Raw genomic sequence first — 16,972 nt, forward strand, 5'->3', positions numbered from 1 at the left:
GCAAGAGGCGAGGCAGAAGGTAAAAATAACCAAGTCCTCACAATACCACTTAACTACTACATGTGGCACAGCCTGTGCTTCATAAACGAAACATTCAATTTTAAAATATATGACACCCCCTCTTGAGAACGAAGCCCAAGCAAGCCTATCACAATTAAATAACTCCTGGGGTCTTACGTGCAATAACCATGACATGGCTGTGAGGCATGCTGTAGGGGAGGGGGGTTCCATATTAATTATGACCACCTGTGGTTAACAGCAGCAAAAGGCACCTGTGGTTCTTTGATGTGCACCTAAATATAAGTACAAGGGTGTTCAAGGAGCCTATCAAATCAGATCATTTACTTGATAAGAGTAATCGAGGAGTCACACGACAGGAATGTAAACATACCGTAATAAATGTCATCAGCACCTCGCCCACGGTTAAGCTCACAATATGGGAACGGGAGACCAGAGAATACAAACAGGCCTTTTTTTAAAACTTACATGACGTGCATAGAAACTGCCAGAACTAATATGTAGAATATGGATTTGAATTTTCAAAAGCATATAAACCAAGCCTAATGTCCCTCTATGTCCAGCAAACATGTACAGTATTAAGTGAGCTTGTAGAAGCCTTCTATAGACCTTTTCAAGGGAGAAGGATCACCTACTTTCTGGGCTGTTGCACAAAAGCTGACGTCACAGCCTCGGCAGTGCATTTTTGGAGGGTCACGCATGTTAACAACAGCTCAGATAGGATTATGGTGGCGCCCAGGGAGACTTCGTTGACAAGGTGCATAACAAAAGGAAAACTAACTCCTGCAAACAAGGGAGCTGATAAACTTTACTGTCATTTCCATGACACTGCTGCAATGTTACTATTGGTATTCCTTAGGAACTGCTTGGCAACTTCTACAGCTTGCTTTATCTGAAAACAAACCATTCTAACAGTCTGTTCTCTTTATACATCTAAAAGACTGACCACCACAAGTGCTCTAAGCAACCACCAACGGAACTTCCACTGCTGTCAACCAACAAAGATTCCTCTCAAAGCTTCCTCATTTCTAAACATAGCCGTGCGGCAACAATTACAAGGCGTCACGGCCCTGCCAGAAAGTATGTGCATGCACCGCAAGTTTATTTGCATCAAGATTGCTGAAATATGAGAAAATACTTTTAATTATATGCCACCACACTGACATATTGGCACAAAACAGCAAAACTGAACCGCGGCACTTGTTTCAAAAGTATACCTAGCCAGACTAATAGTGATTTAGTATTCCTCTGTAGAGCCCATTTATATCTGTTTAGGGATTATGGCAAATAAAATGAAGAAGGAATACTGGCATTGTGCAACAACAGGCACCGTTTACATAATCTACGGACTTGGTGTAATACAATTACTGAAGTTCGCTGCAGTGGCAGTGATCATAGGCGTGCGCAGGGTTCCTCTTCAGGGAAGTGGGGCGAAGGTTCACCGCAGCACCTCCCCCCCCTCCCTATTATGTCAATCTATGGGGCAGACTCTGCATCTCCCTCTTCTTAGGTGACTAGGGGGGGCGGCTGACCCACTGCCCCCCTTCTGCGCACGCCTATAGCGGTGATTATTACTGACACTTCCAACTCTTTGAAATCCCTCTGGGACTGTGGATTTGCATTATGGGGGAAGTGCATAGGTACACAACCATTCACTTCATTTCTTTATCCCCAGCCACATAATAACAAGGATTCTCTTCTTTCTTTGAATGATTGGCAATTCAAAGGCCATGTGTGTTGCCCGGAGCAAAACACTCAACGCAGCTGAAACAGCAACAGACTTCCACAGCTGCGCCGTCTCACAGAAAAGCATCTGTGCTCTGTAGCTATGCTGCCGTTGGCAGTAATGCCTATTTTTGGAGCATACTGCCACTAGTAACTACAAGAAAAAAGTATGCATAAGCACTGCAATACAAGATGGTGTGCTACTGTGGCAGTAGTGTCCATACTCTGCTGTTCTAGTGGCAACTGTTTCACACTAACAGCACCTCATAAGGAAACATTCTCTAAAACAAAAATAAGAGAGAAAAGAACTGGGACTGGACCTCAGCATTTTCTGCCCCATTCACAAGTATAATTTCACTAAAGCATATTGTTAATTACAAAATGGTGGTAGCCCAGTGGCAAATGTTCCTTCTTTACTAATAGATATCATTATCAGCTGCTTGGCTCAGGTTAGCGGTGAGAGGATGTCATAAATACTGAGCAAATGCTGCAAGTCGAAGTATTTGAGTACTTCTGTCCCCTAATAAGGAAAATGTTTGCAAATTGTGCAAGTGGATTGTACAAAAGCACTCCTACATGCAGTCAGGATTCTTTCGTAGCGCATTTAGAAGGCAACAGTAACGGTTCGACAGTCTCCTATAAATGTGTTTCCCTACATTACAGAAACGTTGAATCATTTAGCATCATTAATGATTTATAACGATACGCCTCATTGCAATACCTTTTCACGAATTGCACTTAATGTTAACAGAGCGCTGTACATTTGCAGATGGCCTACACTGAGGTCACTGACACCAATATGTTGTATCCACACGGTGGGAAGCTGGAATTGTGACGTTACGCGAGCGTTATCGCACGCAGCTTGTGTCCTTATTCGTACACAGAGGCCAATGACATTCTAGCCGCGTCTTGATCACACTGATACAGGTCAACCGCAGGCGGCGAATATGCAGCGTTGACGTCATCTTAAAAGCTACATTGTAGCAAAAGTACGTTATAAACTGCGTCTGTGACGTCACGAGCAAGCTATCAATAGTTCCAGCCAATCCAGTGTCTATGTGCGCTTCCCAACTCAAACGAAGGGTATTAAATATGCTCGTTTGGAAGCCAATACTGTGTTGCGATTACTTTCATTTGTAAACTAAAGAAGCTTTCAGCGGTCAGCTAGCTTCGGCGGTACAAGCTTAATAAAAATCAGTTCGTGCCACAAGCAACGTAAACAACGCGCTTCCTTATCGCTATGCATTTAAAGGGATCCCGCACTTAAGCATCAACACTGCATTAACACTATTTCCGCGGAATTGGTTTTACTAATTATTGTAGAAAGCGTCGCGCACATAAAGCTGAATTTGCAAATACGGTTGTTAATGCACTCATTCGTCGCTTAGTACTTAACATGAAAGTAGGAAAAAATCGTTGTAAGACCGTTATCACGATAATCGCTGCCGTTTGCGACGCTCACGATCGCGACTGTTCAACATTCAGATTCCCAAGCAAGATGCGCGAAACTAGGTAAATAAACAGAAAACTAGGGAATACGATGCTTTACCATCCGCACATTTCGTAGCATGGCAACGCGCAGGGTTTACCAACAGCCACGGCGCACTACAGAGTGAAAACGGTGCGGGGAAAATAAAAAAAGCACCAGCAGGCCTCGCCGCCGAGCAGCCGCCATTTCGACTAGGACGACCGAATGCTGACGTACAATAACGCATTGGCAGCATTCAACGTTATGAAATAAATCTCCTGCAACGCGGCATTCGCGGCGCAGGTCAATTAACGACGCCATTCACAGGCGGGGAATGAAAACACTCACGTTCTCTGAATGAGCTTTTCGGGTTTTGTGTTTTTTCTTCTTCTTGTGCTTGCGCTTCTTGGACTTCTTGGATTTGGAGCTGTGCTGCGAGTCCGAGTGCTTCTCCTTGGCCTCCGCGTCCTTGCCTTCGATCTTCTTCGTGAAATAGTCGGCTAAAATGTCTTCGACTCTGGTATCGTGAGGCAACGAAATGTCCTCCATACTTTTTTTCCGTAGCGGCACGCTCACGCTCGATGGCGATTGAGATTCTGGCTGGTCCGCGAGCTACATGGTTGCCGGAACAGTTCGTTCTCCGTGGACAGAAAACACAAAGTGGTGCAAAAAAAAGAAGAAAGATTACCTCTGGCAGGAATGCTGCAGACTAAAAGCTGAAGGATTCTTAGGTAAACTAGCGTCAGATGTGACAGTAATGTTGACTGTAGTTGCGAACGAAAGCGCGAAAGCTTCGAACTTCAGTTTAAAACCCTTCAGTTCAGCTCGTCGCGCCAACTTCAACCACGCGTTTCAACTTCTTCGGCTAGGGAGGTTTTGCTTCAGCGCATGCTTTAGTTCACAAGTTGCATCCACCCTAAGACACAGTTTACCCCCGGTGCCTGCAAATGAGCCGCACCACGTTACGAAGACAGCTCAAAGTTTCGCTTCAGGCTCACTGTTGTTTCTCGCCATTCACTCGATTCTCGTCTCTTTACGCCACGAGTTACTTGCCCAGTTATTTTTCACTCTCATCATTTTGTCCCTACGGAGAACGTAAAATAATAATAACAAAATTATCATAAGCTGGGACTGTTGTGACCCGGCCGGTGGACGGTGAGGTGAATAGCCTTTCATGGCCACTTATGGAACTGGGTCGGCCTGCGACAACTACGCAGCCCCTATATAAAATGCTTGAGGGATGGGGCTGCACGCCAAAAACAACTTGCGCCGAGGACACCATGATATCGCTTTGGGCCTTTGCGCGAACCACTGCAGTGTCGACCGCCGAATGTGATTTTTTTTTTTTTTTCCGTTGAACCATTCTCATCACAGCAAACGGATGCAATCAGTAAGTGATCGACGCTAGACGCCCCGTCATCTTCTCCTGGCCGATGGCGCCATGAAGACTTAATTGCAACTTGCAAGACTGGAAACCACGCCGCAACACGGGAGTCATGCGCTTCATTAGAGTTACTGTATATGAATCCAATAGGAATGTCTTTGAGAGCCATATACAGAAATTCGATGGATACACATACGCTCTCTCATCTCACCAGGGCTACCGCTACGGAAAGCCGCGCAGCTAGCTGTCGTGCGTTTCCACGTCTCCTACACATGACGATTCCAAATGAAGGTTAGAGGTGCAAGAAACACATAGAGTCTATTCACGCAGCGGGGAGACTCGGTGCGCAATGAAGAATGCGTGCTCAGTATAAAATTCAAGTTGTATAGACACGATTGTTTTACCATGCGTCTCCGATGGGATCCCATGAACATAACCTCCATTCTGTGGCCCACATGTGGTACTTATAGCAACCTACAGAGTACTGCGGGGCCAAAGTTATGTTATTAGAGGAATTTCATCCGTTACGCCATCACAGCACAGCGGTAATGCAAGAACCGTAGATTACATTACTGGTTGCGAATTCTATATGATGACACCGCTACGTTCTTTCGCGTGTATAGAGCCGCCAAAGTTTCTCTAGCCGTACTCAAGATATTTGACAAACAAGTTCTTTACTTTGACAGAAGCCAAATAACCAAATAATATAGCGAAAGGCGCTTTGCAACCGCATGAAAAAATGCTAAGCCCTTCCGCTACTGCGAAGATGGTAGCTAGTGAGGCTGAGGTAGAAGCAGCGGCTGCAGCTTCCCGTAGTTTTCGCGCCCATTCGCACTTCTGGCGCACGACATGCGTCCGTCCCATAGCGATTCCAAAGGGCAACTGCTGATAACAGTGCTAGAGCGATCTCTACGTCACGAGACAAAGGGGCACCACGATTCGGGGGAAGTGCCGCCGCCGAGTATCGCGACACTTGCGAAAGAGGCATCGGCGGTGGCGAAAGGGTATACATGTGCTAAAGTACTTTATACATAAACCGATATATATCCGCCCGTCGAAAATTGTTCTACGGGTCGTTTCGTCCGCGGACGCGATCCGCCAGAGCCTAGCCATACGCAGCTTAAATGGTCCCTGCAACACTTTTTCAGCATATGGTCAGAATTAGAAAACGCTGCCGATCGGTAGTCGAGGCTCCCGAGAACACACGAGCCAAACATTACAGCGCGGCACGCGGCCTAGAATTTACGATGAATTCTCAAAGTCAGCTGGACATCGCTCCCTCTTCTCTCTACAAATGATACCATATACCGAAAAGTCCACGGCCGTTGGCTGATTTGAGCATCGTGAGCTGCATAGTTACGCAAGATGACGCCACGTGACAGCGCGCGCTCTCTATCACACTGACAGTATAAGCCGCGCGTTTGAAGAAAAAATGAAAAGGAAGTGCTCAAGGCCATGACACGCGCTGGCGAAGGGACCCATCTTAATTCTTGCCCCCTAATCATCCCCCTCCCTGCGTAGCTTTCAGCGTGCTCGCTGGTACGAAAGGAGAGAGAAAGCGCTTAAAACGTGAGTCAAATCCTTGTAACTTCGCTCGTACTTGACGGATTCTAAAAATTTTTGCAGCAGTCGATTCGTGCGACAATAAGCTCTCTCAGTGAAGTCATTAGACGATCGCTTGAACAAGTGTTGCAGGGCCCCTAAAAAAGTCGTAAAAAAAGAGAGTTTTAGTTTAGCGCGCGCAACGGCCTTGCGCACGCAACGGGTGAGAGAGAGCAAGACTGCGCATGCGCTGAACCTAAGAGAGATGCGTGCGTTTGCGCGCGCAAGAGATGCGCACGCTAGATCTCGGCGCTTACGTTGCGCCCGCTACGGCCGTTGCGTACCTTACGGGCGCTTCTCTCGCGAGATCTCGACCGGTCGAGACAAGCAAAATGGCTGCGTCCGACAGCAGCACAAGCGGCACGGCGGTCATGGCAGCGAATAAATCCCGCGTCCATTTCGGAATTGCCCTCGATTTGGAGCTCCTTGCCTACGTGAGTAGCTTGAATCCGTTCGCGGACCCAGTGCAGTGGACAGTGATCGCTGCAAAGATGTAGGAGATATTCGATGTCGTCGAGACTGCAGTCGCCCTTCAAAAGTCACCGCTCTCGGTTTGTGAGCATCAAATCGTCTATCTCTTCCCATGAAATAGTGGCCAAAAGGCGCTGATTCGAAAGGATGCTGGAAGGCATTTTTCCTCCCTCGCTGCTGCTCGCCTTGTAGAAGTCGTACCAACCGTCACCGTTCACCACAGATCACCTCAATAAAATTTGTGCCATCGTAAAATCTTGCCTCGTCTCGTGCCTTGACAATTGTGTCAACTATGATCGGACACGGCCGGGCTAGACCGCACGCGCGCTAAGCGAGCGCGCGCGTGCGGTCTAGCCCGGCCGTGGATCGGATATTGTAGTTTATTTTTTAGCCACTAGATGGCGCAGAAAAACACGCCGAGACGAAGGCGCTGACGCCTAGACGCAGTCCACGTTTCGGTTGTTGCGTACGCTAAACTAAAAATGTAGGAGACAGCCTCAACTCTAACGTACGCAGCGCGCAGGCCGTTGCGTACGTACAGCTTTGCGCGCGCTAAACTAAAACTCTCTAAAGTCGCACGGTCCTTTATGCATTCACTTAAGATGAGTCGAAGGCGAAAGCCATCTTCTTTCTCTTCACAATTGATTGTATTGATCTTACCCCCCCCCCCCTAAAAAAAAAAAAGCTCTAAGCTTTCTGCACCTCACGTGGTGCTGCACTGTCTCCGGTATCGGCTTAACCTTGAACATGCGACCATGTCATCTGATGACGTCATCACGTGGCTATGTGACGTAATATAGTGCCGCCACAAATTTTGGCGACCTGTGACGTCATGATGATGTCATCTATGATCACATGATACTTTTTGTACCGTTCGTGTCGACGCCGACGGTCGCGTATAAGCAGTCATGAGAAAACTGACCATGCAGCTGCACCGACTAAAGTCGACACAATGGTCTGCCATCTTTATACGCACGTACGGCCATACATTTGTTTGTGACGTGACGACTGTCATTATAAGCGGCGCATTCTTAAAGGGCCCCTCACCAGGTGACCTAACGAATTTTAGTTACACATTGCAAGTTGTTGCGAGCCCAATAAAGAGCATTATGCCGCAAGAATTTTTCTAATCGGTCGGTTAGAAGCTGAGAAAAACAATAATTTGTAGCGGCGCGAAACCATGATGCGAGGAGGCGAGCTGCAAACCCTCGCCGCTCGCCCCGCGTAGCCTTCGCAAGCCAAATCCCTTCCCTGCCCTCTTCGGCACGCGAGCGGAAGGATCACATAACGCATACGCATGAACACGTCATACGCACAGAATGTCACGAGCGCATGACGCGCCCGAACCAGCCCGAGCCCCCGAGACGCGAGCGGTGTTGTGGCGGCGTTCTTTGCGCTTCATCTCTGCAAGTTATGCCGAATGCGCCCTCGCCGATCACTTGGCTTTCAACCTATTACTGAGCACGAAAGCTGCAACATTTGTACGGACGCAAGACTAGCGGTGTGCCGCATGAACATCTAGTTAGACGCGGGAGGATAAATGAGCCTAATGAGCGCTGGAACGCAGTAGAAAATTAGTTTCGTTGTAAAGGGTGGAGTCTGCACGATGCGCAAAGCGCGAGAACACGAACGCGTGCGAAACGGAGGTAGATTAGTCTCGAATCTCGCTGCGATTCGCAGTAAAAATTAAAAAAAGAAAACGCACACATTCCGTTTGTGTGTTTTATTATTGCTCTCAAGTTTTATTCATCCATTCAAGCAACAAATTACAAAAACTACGCGTCGTGTCAAATAATTATCGCTGTGTCACGTGCTACTGTTGGCGACGTCAGAGCACACTCGTCTACGTAGAGGAGCGACGTCACAGCACTACCATCTACGTAGGGCCATTCTCTCATGCACGTCATCCCCTCATTCTCTGGGCGCGTGGACGCGAGAAGAAGGGCAAGCAGCGTTCAGCTTGAAATTTGACCCATTTACGCGGCGCGTAGCGTTGCAAATTTTGGCAGACGTAATGGTGAACGCCTAGTGCATGGATTGCGCTCGTCAGCTCAAAATTGTCAAACCTGGTGAGGGGCCCTTTAAAAGGCCAGCTAACACGACACCTGTAGCATACGACTTCGTTGTTCAAGGTATTGTCTGAAAGCTGATCGTACGTTACGAACTCGGGTTAATTCCCAGGAGGAGATGGACGAGTAAAATGGAGAAAAACAAATATACTTTCCTGTTGGCGTTTTATGCCGAGGACGCACGTCGATCCCATCAGCGAGGTATAGTACCAAGTGTGGCCACGCTTTACGCGTAAATATACACCTATACGTAGATACACACACAAGAACCACACTAACGTTCGGCATGCCACGATACGTTCAGGAGAAGGGTTATGTACAATTTTATTTCCTCCCATGTGTATATACAAAAGCGACAATATCTCGCGCATCTCGTAAAATAATCTGACAGCTGCGTTCAGTGATCACCGTTTATAGAACGCAGTAAAGTTCACAAACGGGAAGAAAAACAACAGACGCGTTCTTACAAAAGCGCGATCGTGATATCACCCTGTAAAACACCTCGTCGTTTAGAGCGCGCCTTGCAATCCCGTTTTATCGACAATATTCTTGCGATTTCGAGGTCGAGAAAAGGTGCACCGTGCCCTTTGCGAAGCCTGCAGCGTGTATATGTCCTCACGTCTGGAGCGTTGATCCCCACAAGACAAGGCAAACGAAGACTCGTAAAGACTCTCTAACTAAAGCTCCAACGAAGTTGCAGTGTGCGGACACTGGGCATAAGGTGACAGATATACAGCCATAGGCGTGCGCAGAGTTTTTTTTTTTTTTTTTGGGGGGGGGGGGGGGTGAAGGGGCGGCGAAGGGGGGCAAGTGTTACCGCAGCGCCCTCCCTCCCCCTTAACCCCCGTTGGTCGAGTCCTCAAGAAGATCAACTTCGAAATGGATGCAAAAATGAAAATGGAGCGATGACGCGCGTGCTTCTCACAACGGCCTGTTCCCGGCATTTTGGATGTAAAGGTGAAGCATGGCCTCCGAGATGGCGGGCGCGCGCGTGAAAACGTCGCGCGCCTGCCATCTCGGAGGCCATGGGTGAAGTAAACAGTTCTTGGAATGCAACACCAGGGGTCCTAGGCCGCATTATAGTAAAAAAACCTGCGTGGCCATAACTATCATAACAATGATAGCACAGGTACGATGTGAGTAATAGTATGAGGCAGATTTGACGCCCTCCCATCCCCCTCGCCCCTTTGCGCATGCCTATGTGTCTATAGCTGCCAACACAAACGCCGTCAGCTGAAAGGCGAGACTGTGGCGAAAAGCGAGAAGGTAGGATACAAAACTTATCTGCGTCTGGGTTGTCTGAATCTCTACCTTTGCGTCTGCATTTGTTCATGCCTCACTTTCTACCACGATGAACCTGATTACTTATAACCGTGAGTGGAAATCGAATCGCGAAGTCCGCATTTTTTCACGACGCCACGGCGCATGCGCTCTTCCCCTAGCGGAAAAGTCGCGAAACGCCTGTTAATCTCGGAGGGTCTCGTTCTGGCAATACCGGTTGTCCCATCCCCTACCATTGCGGCAGAGGGCAGCACGGGAAAATGTAAAAGGCGGATAGCGACAGGGAGAAGCAGACATCGACCCAAAACGGAGTCTGTCCGAGTCGTTTTTGATCGATTGCCTTATTTCCCGATTTTGTTGACACGTTTGATTTTATACAAACTATACGAGATTTGTCTCCACCCCTGCAGTGTCCGCTTGTTGCAATTTCGAGCTTCAACTGTTCAGCATCGGTTAACAACTATAGCCCGCTCTCCAAAGTCTTGTCAAGAGAACCGAAAAAAAAAGTTGGCACGATTTTTGTTTCTTTCTGCAGTGTCCCCGCAAATGGCTTCTACGGGGAGCCCCGACAATAATATATCGACGTTCTTGAAAGCCAGAGTGCTCTATAGCGGAACTACAGCGTATAGCATCATTGCATCAGAAATAATAGCCCCCCCCCCCCCTTTTTTTTTCTTTTTTGAAGAAGTGAAGTGTCCCGGCGAGTCAACACGTATTTATAATCAACATATAATCAATTAATACGCAACACGTGAAGCTCTCGTAGCGCATAGGGCTTTCTGATTCGGACATTTGATGCATGAGCATTAACTGTCCGAATCGAAATCGTCTGATGCTCGATCATCAAAGGAGCCTTAAGGTGCGTAGTGAATTTGGTAAGACGTACGATGCCCCTCTCGTTTAGTGCTATTAAACTTAACAGCAATTCAGTTAAGTGCAGCAGATAGCAAGGCTCAAAAGTTGTTAGAGTCGACAAGCAGTGTTGAGAGGATGTTGTTAGGCCGACGTTGTCTACGTCAAAATATATTAAAAAGAAAAGAAGCAAGAAAAGTGAGCTTGCCAGTGGGAACGTGAATCGTGAAGGTATATAGAGAGTGGACGCATTTGAGAATTTCTCGAAATGGCCTTTTCCAGGAAATGCACCAGTGCACACTGCATGTGTGTCGCCCAGCATGATATTACGATACTGTTGATTCCTGCGATGTGGACAGCTTCTCGCATATTACTTCTTTTGTTCATTGCATTTTTTTCGCGTGTAACACAAGCAGGAGCGATCATATACTGCAACAGCCGCAGTTCAACGATGTTCTGAAGGGAGGGGGGGGCCTCCCCCCCCCCCCCTCTCACGCACACGCCTACGGTTCTGGCTGCCGCCTTGTGAAGAGGGCGGTGAGGGGAGAGGACTGGGTGAGGAGGGGAAGTGAACCCCTCAACCCTATCAAAAAATGTTCCCACGTGGAAACCGTATGGTACTTGTATAAAAACGGGGGGCGGTGGCAATCATACGTCACGGAGAAGCGAACAGAACTACAGTCCTCAATACTGGTCCTGTGGAGAAACAGTCTATAAAGAAATAAACATTCACATGCGGCTATAGCACATTTTGCACATGTTCCACCGACACCAGAAACCCGAAGGGTTGCAACTTCTTGCGGCGGAATAAGAGGCTTCGCGACTTAATTGCTATAATACAAAAAAGGAACAAGAAAAAAAAAAAAAGAACGGCTGAGAGCAAAAAAAAAAAAAGAAAGTACATTGATTCAGTCATATATCACACGCGTTTCTTCTTTCTTCAATCTCAGGCTGTACGTCAAAAGGGCACCCAGACGAGGACCGACTCTTGAAACTTGCGCGTGGTGAACTTCAGGTCCAGCTTGGGCCAAAAGTCCTCGAACAGCTTGGAGGAATGCACACCGAACATGTCGTACACGTGACGGTTCAGCAGAGAAAATCTGAAAATGCAGAGAAGGAAGGTAACTCTTCGCGGTACAGCTGGAACTCCACACAGTGTGGCGAACAAGTCTCGTGTCAGCAAATCACGAGAGGGCTATATGTGTCAAAGGTTTCGGCCACATCACAAGAAATCACCAGTCTCTAAGGGTAACGACCGCCTCCCGATTACGGACGACAGATGTTTGCCGCTTTCTTTCGGTCTACGTCTCTTTCCTACGAGTGTTCCCCTTTGTGGGAGTCACTGAAGTCTCGGGGAAGGGGTTCCTATCCAAAGAACACTCCCTTTGTGTACATCCTCGCGAGAACTCTCAATTCAACGGAGTGCGGGTTACCCCTTCATGCAGGTGTAACTGCTCTTGTCTTGTTCTATTGGCCCAAATGTTTAAGAATTATCGCAATTACCGATGGAGCAACCTTAAGTATGTTGCAGCGAGCATGAGTATCCATGAACTCCTCTGAGCACTCGGGTTATTGTGAGGAGAATATTGCGTTAACTCTCACAATGAAATTAAAACACGGGACTAATTATTCCTGCCAGGGCTTCTTTTTTTCTCTTACAAGGGTGGTTGATCATTTCAAACCCTCTGGTTCTCTTTAGTTTTCTTTAGTATGTACCTCAGAGTTTTTAGCCATGTAACCTCCTGATAACTACATGCATTATTCCAAGGAGGTGCAGTTAACATACGAAGAACATGCTAGACAAAAGGGATGTAGCTGGAAAATTTTCCAATTCTATTACACCCCATACTATTAAGCCATCCCTTTCAATTCATACCATTTCATGCCATGCAATTATCCCATTCATCTCAGGTGAACCCGGATTTGTGGTTGTATTCACTTACGAAAACACGCCTAGTAACCAGATGTTATCATTCAGATCACTGTCAGATATTACCCAGCGGTTCATCGCTCTCGCACGGGAAGTGACGGGTTAATATATACGGGAAGCAACGAAATCATTTCCACGCGTCTGTACAAAATTCGTAAGCCAGAGAAATACAATAAATCCAGGCTTGATTTGAGCCCTCCCTTTGTATAACCCGATAGTTCATTTATGTAATGCTATCGAAAGCAATAAAAAAAAAAAATCTGTTACGGACCTCAATAGGCAATCTCACTGCATCAGACTGTGCCGATGCAACCAGCACCGGACCTTCCAGAATTAAAGACGTTTCTCCGTTTTACCGAGCGGTGAGTTTACATCGTCAATTCTACAGACAAGCTGCGAGAGACCCACACTCTGATAATTTATGCCCGCGCGATCTTTTCACACAAGTGTCAACCGCGAATGTCTCAAGAATTCCGCGATATATCAATGACCACACGATGAACTTTTCCGGCGACGAGGATTCAGAAATTCGCAAATAACGCAGGTGTTGCTGCGTGAAAAAAAAAATATTACAGAACGAAACTCAGTGAAAAGCAAAATTTTAGTACGGAAGTCTTGCTCTCACAGATTTTTTTAAAACTTATCTTTCCTTCATTTCTTTCTTCACAGTGCAAACAAAGACGATAAACAGAGGGTGTGCATGACGCTTATAAATCGATCCGGGAGTCGCCGCATTACCAAGCCGCGACTGGCGGCAACATTGAGTTGATTAACTACGATGCTTAGGAAAGTTTCGTTGTTCTGTTGTTGTGCATACATCGCTTCGCAGTGCTCCAAGATTAATTATACTTCGTTCATAGTTTCTCTTCGCCGATGGCGGTGAAACGGAAAAAAAAAAGAAACACCCGCGTAACTTCGATTTAGGCGCACGTTAGCAAAAACCACGCCTGTCAAATTTTAACCCGGTGTCCATCACTATACGGCATGGCTGATAATGACGCCGTGGTTACGTTACGTAAAACCCAAGAATTTGACTCATTTTCTGTTTCGTGTGTCCCTAGTGCTCAAAGCGAAAACATACCTCCCCATGCACCCTGTAAGAAAGTTGTCCCCATCGACATTTCTTTTTCTTTTTTTTTGGAACGATGTTCATGAGTTAAAGGTCCCCGTCTCCCTATGAGCGTCTATTTTGTTTGACTGTCTTCTGTAAAGCACGTACGGCCAATCCTGTAGTTTTCGTCGTTCTTGTTGTATATACCACCGACTGACACCCACAATTTTTAAATGAACTGTTAACTACTATATGCGTATTCTGATTCCTCAGACAGAAAGCAGACATTCACGACAGTTTGACGCGCAACTTGGAACATCCAAGAAGGCCGACACAGTTTCAGCGGGAGCACCTTGTACTACATGAGTAAGCTGAAACGGCAACGCTTGTATTGGGACGTACCTTCCGCATGACAACCTGTTGAGGAAGGTCCAATATGTCGGCCTGAGGTTGTGAGGTTCGAAGACAGCCTGGTGAATAGCAAAAAGAAGATGAAAAACGTACGTGAATTCTAGTGAAACACGTGACCCCTGGCCAACTGCCTCAGGCCTCAGTAATTAAGTGCGAACCATGGTGATACTTGAATCCATCATCGTCGTCGGAACGAAATAAGGTATACATGATCAGGAAATCGTGGGACGAACTGCTAAGCTAACGTAACTGCAAAATAACTACGTAGAAATCAGGTGTTAAGAGATTTTACGGTTTGTATTGCTCATGCACAAAAAGGCACAATGCCGTCAAACAGTGCGTAGAAGCTTCCTAAAAAAATAACCATTTTTGTTTCCGAATTCCGTTTGCTAGGTTTGAGGACATCTCTTTCATTTTTCCCTCCTCCTGAACTTTCGAGCATGATTTCCTTGCGACGCGTTACAAATTGAGCGCTACTTTTAATTGTACCACCTGCAACACGTACTGCACGACATTTATATCAGGTATTTACACACACACACACACACACACACACACACACACACACACACACACACACACACACACACACACACACACACACACACACACACCAAAACACCCCTAACAACACCCCCCCCCCCGCCCCCCGATGATCTGTACACATTCCCAAAGAGTTGCAAAGAGTTGCTTGTTGGTGAATCTGTACAACTTTGATGTCGCGCTAAACGACACACGGACACAAGAAGGCACATAAGTGCTGTCTGATGTCCTTATGTGCCTCCTTGTGTTCATGTGTCGTTTCGCGCTACATCAAAGTTGTACACCCCCAAAAATTGTTCTACACCAACGTCCCCCCTCCCCCCCCCCCCCCCCAAAAAAAAAAAACGATATTCTTCTGCATAAGCCCCTGATTTATTGGCCAGGTACACTTAGCACACTCTAAATTGTCATCAATTCCACGCAGTTATCTTCAGAATCAACTATTACACTTACCGCGTAAAACAGCACAGCACAAGAGACAGAGTAGAGGAGAACAGGCGAGTTGGGGACGCACGGAAGAACGCCTTTGTCCATGCCAGCCATGTAGACGTTCTGCGAACGCACACACACCACAAAAAGAAAAAAAAAAAGTACACGTGAATATATTTTCAGGGACACTAAAAAGCAACAAGTACGACCGAACTCGGATAAACCGAATTGCTCTCTACATCGAACTCACCAAACTTTTGCAGTCAGTTAAAAAAGAAAAGACACGCAAGAAGGGAACCTTGCACCTGCGCAATGGCGTCATCAGCACCCGCTAATGTTTGTCTCACTGTTTGTAAACAAACAAGTGATTATATTGCACAACAGAAGCCGAAAAATAATTTAAACACACACACACACACACACACACACACACACACACACACACACACACACACACACACACACATCCTTTCAGGAAGATTACATAAGTCTATACATAGTTAAACATAACTTGGGCAACTGCTATGCAGGATATATCACAAAACGTGCAACAGTCAGGCGTTTGCATCCGCTCGATTCTCACCTCGACGAGCTTCCAGACTAGGTAGAGTGCAATGCTGGGACTTGGATACCAGAACATGGACAGTCCTGCCAGAAGACCAGCCGGCAGGGCGTGCCAGTCGCTGCGACCGTCGCCGCTCCACCGCAACAGGCAGCTTACCAGCTGGAAAAGAATTGTTATGGGGGGCGCCATTTTCACTCAATTTTCATGGTGCGCAAGTGCTCTCATGGTAACTAAGGAATCAACAGAATATCGCGAACGTACAAAAGGAGCCACTCTACGACCACTTCGCGTGAACATTCATCACTACCGCTATTGACCGACTATAATAAAAGTACACGTTGAGACAATCGCCGCGCCATGGACACTTGTATAGAATATTTTGCTTGAGCACTTAACTTGTAAAGGCGATCGACAACTATACATCAGGCGAACACGGAAAAGCTCGACCTAGCCCCTTGGCTTTGGAATGGTAATGGTTGCCGGGTCCCTGATTTTGCCCATCGAAACAGCGCAATGTCGTTAAAGGGGACCTGCAACACCTTTCCAAATAACCATCGAATGGCTTCGTTAAACGAGTGTATTGCCTCAAGAATCGACCGCCGCAAAAATTTTTAGAATCCGTCAGGTACGAGCGGAGTTGGAAGATTTGTCGCATGCTGTAATTGCCTTCTTTCTGTTCTCGTCCCGACGAGCGCGCTGGAAGCTAAGCAGGGAAGGATGGCACGTGGGCAAGAAGTTACGTCACGCGCGCTTCATGACATTGAGCACTTTTTTTTCTTTTTTCTTCGATCGCGCAGCTTACTTTCAGTGTGATCACGAGCGCGCGCGGGCACGTGGCGGCATCACGCGGCGGCCACGGTAACTATGCAGCTCACGATGCTCAAATCAGCCAACGGCCGTGGACTTGGCTATATGGCGCAGTAACTTGGGTATGTGGCATCATTTGCAGAGAGAAGAGGAAGCGATTTCTACCTGACTTTGAGAATTAATTGTAAATTCCAGACTGCGTGATCCGCTATAATGTTTGGCTCACGCATTCTCTGACCCTGCTGAGAAAGTGTTGCAAGGCCCCTTTAGCACCTGACTTTGAGAATTAATTGTAAATTCCAGGCTGCGTGATCCGCTATAATGTTTGGCTCACGCATTCTCTGACCCTGCTGAAAAAGTGTTGCA

General features: G+C 46.9%; 2 protein-coding genes across 6 annotated transcripts in view; both read right to left on the minus strand.

The window, feature by feature from the left end:
• Window positions 1–3,810, minus strand: part of LOC119396343 (serine/arginine repetitive matrix protein 2) — a 53,518-nt gene extending 49,708 nt beyond the window's left edge. For all 5 annotated transcript variants that reach the window (XR_005184424.1, XM_049417044.1, XM_049417040.1 and 2 more), the window contains exon 1: window positions 3,560–3,810. Coding sequence is in view for 4 of the 5 variants with exons in the window: in XM_049417044.1 (XP_049273001.1) it covers window positions 3,560–3,760 (201 nt within the window). In the remaining variant the exon portion in view is untranslated. The remainder of the gene's footprint in view (window positions 1–3,559) is intronic.
• A 5,722-nt stretch (window positions 3,811–9,532) lies between these two features.
• The window catches only part of LOC119396349 (transmembrane protein 135), a 57,994-nt gene continuing 50,554 nt past the window's right edge, over window positions 9,533–16,972 (minus strand). The window contains exons 8-11 of the mRNA XM_037663534.2: window positions 15,818–15,958; window positions 15,259–15,357; window positions 14,254–14,321; window positions 9,533–11,970 (exon numbers count right to left, since the gene is read on the minus strand). Coding sequence (XP_037519462.1) covers window positions 11,829–11,970; window positions 14,254–14,321; window positions 15,259–15,357; window positions 15,818–15,958 — 450 coding nt within the window. The 3' untranslated portion in view covers window positions 9,533–11,828. The remainder of the gene's footprint in view (window positions 11,971–14,253; window positions 14,322–15,258; window positions 15,358–15,817; window positions 15,959–16,972) is intronic.

The sequence above is a fragment of the Rhipicephalus sanguineus genome, chromosome 6 (genome assembly GCF_013339695.2).
Source record: "Rhipicephalus sanguineus isolate Rsan-2018 chromosome 6, BIME_Rsan_1.4, whole genome shotgun sequence".
Lineage (NCBI taxonomy): Eukaryota > Metazoa > Arthropoda > Arachnida > Ixodida > Ixodidae > Rhipicephalus > Rhipicephalus sanguineus.